We start from the raw sequence: 7,328 nt of genomic DNA on the forward strand, positions 1-7,328 counted from the left end.
CGGGGAACGAGGTCGGGGCCGGCGACGCGAGGGGTCGGAGCGAACGGGGATGCGCCAAGGGGCACGGGGCTGGCCGAGGATGGAGCTGGGGCCGGTGGGGGGGGAGGGTGAAAGCACAATTGCTCTCTAAGGTGGTTTTGATAATTGATCACAACATATGTATTATTGGATTAATGCTCTTATTCAAATATATTTCAGAAAAGTTCAAAGATGCCTTGGCTATAGGATTGTAAGGAGAAGCCCCTTAATGCAAGGAAAGAAATATGGTTGGCTTAAGCCTCAAGTAAGAAGACTCTACATTTTACATTTGTGAGAAATCACTTTATGTCTATAGAAAAAACAATACTATTAAAAATGGGTGAGGTATTATGATGATTGGTTGCTCAAGTGCTTAGAGGTAGCCACCAAAATACTCAACCATTCTCTCAAAAAATATCTCTGTCCAAAGCTAAACCAGCAAAATCGGTGCCACCAACTATTTCCACTCGGCCCTACCGATTTTTCGCTAGACAAATCCTATGCCAAACCCTACCATCTCGGTACCACCAACTTTCACATCGCTGCCACCGAGATTCAGTGACCAAGTTTTCTGTTCAAAAGATTTCAAGAATCGAAATTTCTGAGTTTGAAATCGGTCTCATCGAGATTTGGAAACTGGTCTAGGTATCGTATCGGTATCATCGAGATTCATATATCGGTGTCACCAAGAATTCAAAAATTGCCACATTTAATGCTACTCGATACACTGAGATTCATTGAGTGAAACTGTTGTGTCTTAAGAACCAGAGGGATCATCATTTCTGTGATATCATCGTTGAGCAGAAGCAGACGTTCAAGAATCGTGTCGACCAGTTGATCAAGGTATGCCTTTTGCGATATCGTGTGTTTAGGGTCTCCGATTTCTTCCCCTTTTCCAGTTGATCAAGGGAATATTTCATCGATCTGTATTTCTAGGGGATCAGCCCCGACCCAAGTAGGTTCATTGATAAGGCTTTCCATCTTCTCAGCCGGACTACTGGAGGCGCTTTTAAAAAACATTGTTGATAATGTTCGTGTGGGTGAAAGAGGGACATCATCGTTGCTTCAGTCCAATTGCGATCTCTTTAACAAAGTCTTTGGGGGTATTTCTTAGATTTATATCGCGGAGATGGTATTTCAGAAACATTTCATTAGTTTTAGGAGTACTATAATTGTCATGAGTGTGAATAAAACTACGGGTGTTTCTGAGAAAAAAAAGGTTCCTTTTTTTGAGAGAAACGTCGGCTTTATTGATCACTTAACACAAAGTTACAAAGAGTCTCTGGGATACATTCCGGATTAGAATGGAAACAACGAGACTAGATGTATTTTTACAAGACTTAGCTAAAACATGAGCAACTATGTTAACTTGCCGACGAACATATTTGAACACCACAGATTCAAAGCTTCTCGAAGCAACTTTGATGTCATTCACCACGGTACCAATGATGGAACGGTCAAGAATGCTGGCATTAATTCTATTCACAAGTGACCGGCAACCTGTAGCAAAAATAACATTAAAGAAGTATTTCATCCCAATTGCCCAGCCCGACGAAGAGCCATAGCTTCTACGAGTTTAGGTTCAAACACACCATGAAGAGGCTCGGTGAATGTCGCAACACAAACGCCGTCATGATTTAGGGCCACGGCACCAACTCCGGACATATTGATATTCTAAAATACAGCAGCGTCTGAATTGATGACAATGACACCTTACGAGGTCGGAGTCCATATTGTGTTGGTGAAAAAAGACTAACATCGGATGACTGATCAGAGTTAAAAAAAAGTGATGCATAATAAGATCAGTGTAAAAAAGTGGTGCATAATAAGATCGGTTGACGTGTTTGACGGTTTCTTTTCTTTTAAGAAAAAGAAAAGGAAAGAAAACAAATTCCTCTTCTTGTGCAATCCGAACCAACAAGACTCCAACTTTCCCATGGCGGCGGCGGAGGAGGACGGCGGCTCCGGCGTGGCCCGGCAGGCGGAGCTCCGGCGCGCCGAGGGCAACGCGTGCTTCCGCAAGGCCCGCCTTGGCGCCGCCATCGACTGCTACACCGAGGCGAGCGCGCGCACCTCCTTCCTCCCCCAATCCCCTTCTTCCTCTTGTTCCCGGTCCACGATTCGATCCGTGAAAGAATTGATTATCGAATGCAAGGAGGGATTGATTCATTGGTTGGTTGGTTGGTTTGGTTTGGTTTCCAGGCGATTGCGCTGTGCCCCGGCGTGGCCGTCTACTGGGTGAACCGGGGCCTCTGCCACTTCCGCCGCAAGGACTGGGCCAGGGTCGAGGAGGACAGCCGGAGGGCGCTCGCGCTCGACGACGCATCGGTCAAGGTCACACTGAGACAGATTATTCAGATTCCTCAGATGACTGATGACAGATTTCAGTCTCATCTAGTACAAGCATTGGTTTGTGAGAAATCCGCAGTTTTCAGAGCTTCATCTGTTCTTGCTTCTGTGATTGATTCATGCAGGGACACTACTTGCTAGGGTGCGCGCTGCTCGAGAAGGAGGACTGCGCTCTCGCCGTCAAGGAGTTCGACAAGGTCTGCAGTCTCTGAATCCTCTCTGTACACTCTGCACCAGGCTCTGTATTATGCTAAGATTAACTTCACGGTTGTGCCATTACAGTTAAGACTTAAGACTGACGATTAACTTTAAGATGGTCTAGAATTGTACTTTACATACTGATGGGGGGACATTACATAAGGCTTGGTAGATTGTAGCACCAGTCTGACTAACGGTTAACTTCTAGCTGGTCAGGAATATATCTCAGGAATTGACGCGAGTTGTGGTCTAACACGTTTATTGGATGTTAGTGTCTACGTTTTCCCCCAACATTTGCGGAATTTTAACTGAACCTCTTGTCCTCCTTGACATCTGTAATTATCATCGGACGAAATGGTTTCACTATTATTTTGTGGCTGGACATAACTTGGTGACATCAATGTGTGACAAGTAGTGCTAACTTGGTGCCTTTCACCAAGCTCTTCTGATTACCTACGGGTTTAAACGGCAAATGTAACTACAGTTAATCAGTGAGTTCAGCTGGTTGTCTCACTTTGATGGTTATTTTGGCTTGACATATTGATGGGGAACAGGCGTTGGATCTCTTGAAGTCTTCAAGTTCAAGGGACAAGATGGCCGAGGACATTTGGCAGGTTCTTGCCAAGGCCAAGTACCTAGACTGGGAAAAGCACTCTACCCAGCGAGTTTGGAAGATGCAAAGTTTAAGGTATATTGTATGTTGAAATTACCATGAGAATATTGTCATCAGTGTGCTGCAGATCAATTCTCCTGCATGTATTTAGCGTTGAGGGTTAATTCAGCAAAACTTTAACAGTCACGTTGGTGCCTTACATTCAAGATACTGGTTTCTGTAACACTGCTGTAACATGAACATCGTAGGGAAGCATGCGAAAATGCTCTGCAGGAACATCACTTTCTTAGCGGCACTCTTTCAGAAGACTCTGACGGAAGAACCAATGAGTATTCAGAGCAATGCAAATTGTTATCTGAAGTCTTCACCAACGCTATACTTGCCGATACGCCAGGAGATGTAAAAGCACTATTTTTAATGATGTCGTGCAACCATTTTTTGTTTTGTTCAGTGTTGTTTTCTTCCCTATGCGTTCTGAAGTTGTTCCCACTCTGAATACCTAGGTGCCCGACTACCTTTGCTGTCAAATAACTTTTGAGATTTTTAGAGACCCAGTCATCACACCAAGTGGTGTAACATATGAGAGGACCATACTGCTTGAGCATCTTCGCAAGGTTTGCATTCTTCCTAATCTGGCATTTGTTTATCGACAACCCTTGATTTTTTATATTTATCTTCCTATCTGGCATCTGTTTATAGAAAACTCTTCAATTTCATATGTACTGTTGTTTGATAGTATCTTCCACTTAAATTCCTTTTAGGGAATTTTGTACTGACTAATGATTCCCTAATTCTAAGATGTCATAGGTTTAGCCTTATAATTACTGCATAGCTGAAAGAACCGCTTCTTTAGATCATAGTTGAAAGAACTGGTATTATAAATGAACTAAACTGAACATCTCAAATTTTACTGGGATATATACCATCTGAAATTTAAACATGGCCTAAATATTTGACTGGTATGATCCGTCATGTGCTAATAGTGAAATTTGAACATGGCCTAAATATGCGTGCTACGGATGATTAAGTTTGATGGGCAACAATTTTGCTTTCAACCCCACAATGTTGTAAAAGCTCATACTAGCCTTTTCTTTAATTAGGTGGGCAATTTCGACCCGGTGACGCGGGAACCCTTGAAGGAGCATCAGCTGGTTCCGAATCTTGCCATCAAGGAAGCAGTTCAAGCCTACCTCAAGGAGCACAGCTGGGCCTACAAATTGAACTGAATCTGTCCTGTTACCGGCTAACTGATAACAAGATGTGTCTGAGTTGCAAAGGGCAGATTGATTCTTGAGTAAAATCCTAACGGACACTTGGCAATTGTACATAATAAGCCAGCACACACTGGAAGCTAGAGCAGCTTGACCTGTGATTCTCTGTAGCAGTTTACCTATAGGCTAGGTGTCATTTCCACTGATAAGTTTCTAGGATTAGGTGAAACTTGGCTTTACAATAGTGGTTTGTATGATCCCGTTACGTTGATCATTTGTTTACTCTAGTCCAAACTGGTTGAGCTCCAGCCAAGAAGAAGAGCTCTGGCGTGGAGTTGAGCTCCAACCTGGGCATTGATGGAGTCGGGGCTGTCGTCGGCGGTGACGGCCGGCGACCGGGTGGCGGCGCTAGGGCTACAGCGCGTGGGGTGAAATGGAGAGTGAGACTGAGAGAGTGAGTTCGCTCATTATTTATACAGTTTGGCAGTGGCAATACGCTGTAATTTCGCGCAACATTAATTAGCACATCTGGGCCGCGGCCCACTAGACGTGCTTCGTGAGTTCACTCGCCCAAAAAACCATAAATATGAAAATTGTTTGAGAATTTTAAAAATGTTCAACGATTTAAAAAATACGTTCAAGAATTTGGAAGGATGCTCGTGGATCTTAAAAAGCATTCAAAAAATTGAAAAAATGTTCGTGAATGAAAAAAAATACATGAACTGTTGATGGATTTAAAAAAAACTTACTATTTGTTTTTGAAAACTTCATGCATTGAAAATTCTTGAATGATTTTGAGAACTCGCACGATACCATCAGCGATGCTTGAGGGTTCATTGGGAGCGAGCGCGAGCACCAGGCTTTGGCTGGGCTAGAGGGAGTGGCGATTCTACTTAGGAGTCCTTAACTCGATTATGCTGCCCTTCACAAATGCTATTACTACTACTTCTTCTGTTCATAAATATTTGTTATGGAGGAAAACAGTATCTCTACAGAATAAATTTTTAGTTTACAAATGATTATGGCATGAAAAGGAAAAATACAAAATTTAGGCAAGACATCAGTCAGAAATTTGACATTTGGCGATATTAAACTCGACTCTAATCTGTTTCACTGGAAATTTTGAAGTCCCAACAAATGGACACCGTTTGGGTTGAGCAACATATTTTTTTTTGAAAAGGATGATTACCCCCAGCCTCTGCATCAAGCGATGCATAGAATCATTATTTTCTTTCCAGATAACATAATGGATATTTATCTTCTCCAACCTCTACCTCGATGGTTGGATTGCTACTGCACAATCGTATAGAATCTTCTTAGACTTGTCGCCCCTGCGTTCTTCTTAGATCCCGGCCATGGTTCTACAATGGGGATGGGGTAGTCCCTGTTCACACCTGATCCAAGTATTAACGAAGTTTCATAGCACGAGTTTCACCTAAATACCCGTTACTTGTTTGAGCTCGTGTTATGTGATTTATGGGAAGCATGTTCAGAGCGTGATGCTCTTTCTTGATAAAAAGCACCCAATTGTTGCCTATTCAAACCCACTATAGACGCTGGCATGTAGGGTGCTTATACCCTATTTTTGGCATTTGCCAGCTTCTAGCAGCTGGAACTAGAACATGGATTGTAAAATTAAATCATGTTTTTCTTTCTCCCAGGTGATTTTCAGATCCTTTTTAATTCGTGTCAAAATATGAAAAGGCTGCTTAATTAATACACCATCTATTCCTAAATGTAAGACATGACTTTAAGAACATAAATAGTAGGATGATAGGCAAGGTCCCCGACAACTCAATTTTACCTTTCCGAGTTTTAAACCCATCAAGAAAGGATTTTTTCACTCAAAATTAAATAAATGTGTCAGAGGAGTTGAAACTTGTTGGCTTTCGCCCAAGGATCAAAATCACACACAGCTGAGAAACAACACATCAAACTATGTGCCACTTCTTTCTACTCTTCTTTCTCATGTTCAAGGATTATTACAAGTCATTGGTTTTTTAAATAGTGCCCATAGTATCCATATAATTAATACAGGTCTCAAGTACTCAACTTTATGAAAACAAATCGTCTTGGACCCTAATTCAATTGGCAATGAAAACATTGCCTTGAATCTAAAATTAGTTACCCAAACACATGCACAACATACTTGACTTGCAACACTAGGCAACATACTATTATAACTAGGACATGATGACTCTATGCCTGGTGCCTACACGCTAACATGCATATATGTTAACAAGAGGTAGACATGGCAAGACTCCTAAAATAGTGTAACAAACTAACAATACTTCCTAATTGACAGAACAAGGCAATAGCATACATGACAATGAGTTACTCAAATCAAATGTTGTTCTTCCTGATGCACGGGCTTCTTCCTTCTCATTGCCACTTGTGGTGCTTGCATCTTACAACTTATAATGTAGTTATAGAAGGGCGGTATGCGAGACGTCCACGCAACAGCCTCAAATTCTCCACGGGGTAGCGTAGCACCACATTCTAGGAGAATGTCCCTCATCCTGATCCTATGGACTTGTGCACTTTAATTCGACTGATGATACTTGCTAATCAAGAAATATCCGCGGCTCTTCTCCATTCTCCAGTAGTATATCAGCCCATCTTTCCGCAACCAAAGGTTTGGGTGCTGGTCAAACATAAGGAGATGTGTTTGTATAGATGCTCTCACACGGTGTTTATATTATGCAAATATATATACACCTAATTTTTTGTATATTTTTAATTCACATTGTATATTTTTTGTATACACCTAATTTTTTTATTACACAACGTATGTTTGTCGTATATTATGCAAATATATATTTTTACATTGTATACACATTTTTTTAAACATATGAACATTTTACATTGGGACCGACATATTGCTAGAATTGCGCTAAAAATTTCTTTTAAGGTGTTCTGACATTTTTCAATTATGTTGT

At 41.6% G+C, this 7,328-nt stretch overlaps 1 protein-coding gene across 1 annotated transcript; it reads left to right on the forward strand.

Moving 5' to 3' along the window:
• The first annotated feature begins 1,927 nt into the window (after positions 1 to 1,927).
• LOC123427016 (E3 ubiquitin-protein ligase CHIP-like) lies at positions 1,928 to 4,663 on the forward strand. The gene is made up of 7 exons (XM_045110981.1): positions 1,928 to 2,077; positions 2,221 to 2,352; positions 2,493 to 2,564; positions 3,120 to 3,253; positions 3,427 to 3,577; positions 3,682 to 3,792; positions 4,279 to 4,663. Exons 1-7 carry the CDS (start codon positions 1,955 to 1,957, stop codon positions 4,402 to 4,404), a joined length of 849 nt encoding a protein of 282 aa, XP_044966916.1. The 5' UTR covers positions 1,928 to 1,954; the 3' UTR covers positions 4,405 to 4,663.
• Positions 4,664 to 7,328: the final 2,665 nt, after the last annotated feature.

The sequence above is a fragment of the Hordeum vulgare genome, chromosome 1H (assembly GCF_904849725.1).
Source record: "Hordeum vulgare subsp. vulgare chromosome 1H, MorexV3_pseudomolecules_assembly, whole genome shotgun sequence".
In the NCBI taxonomy this organism is placed as follows: Eukaryota; Viridiplantae; Streptophyta; class Magnoliopsida; order Poales; family Poaceae; genus Hordeum; species Hordeum vulgare.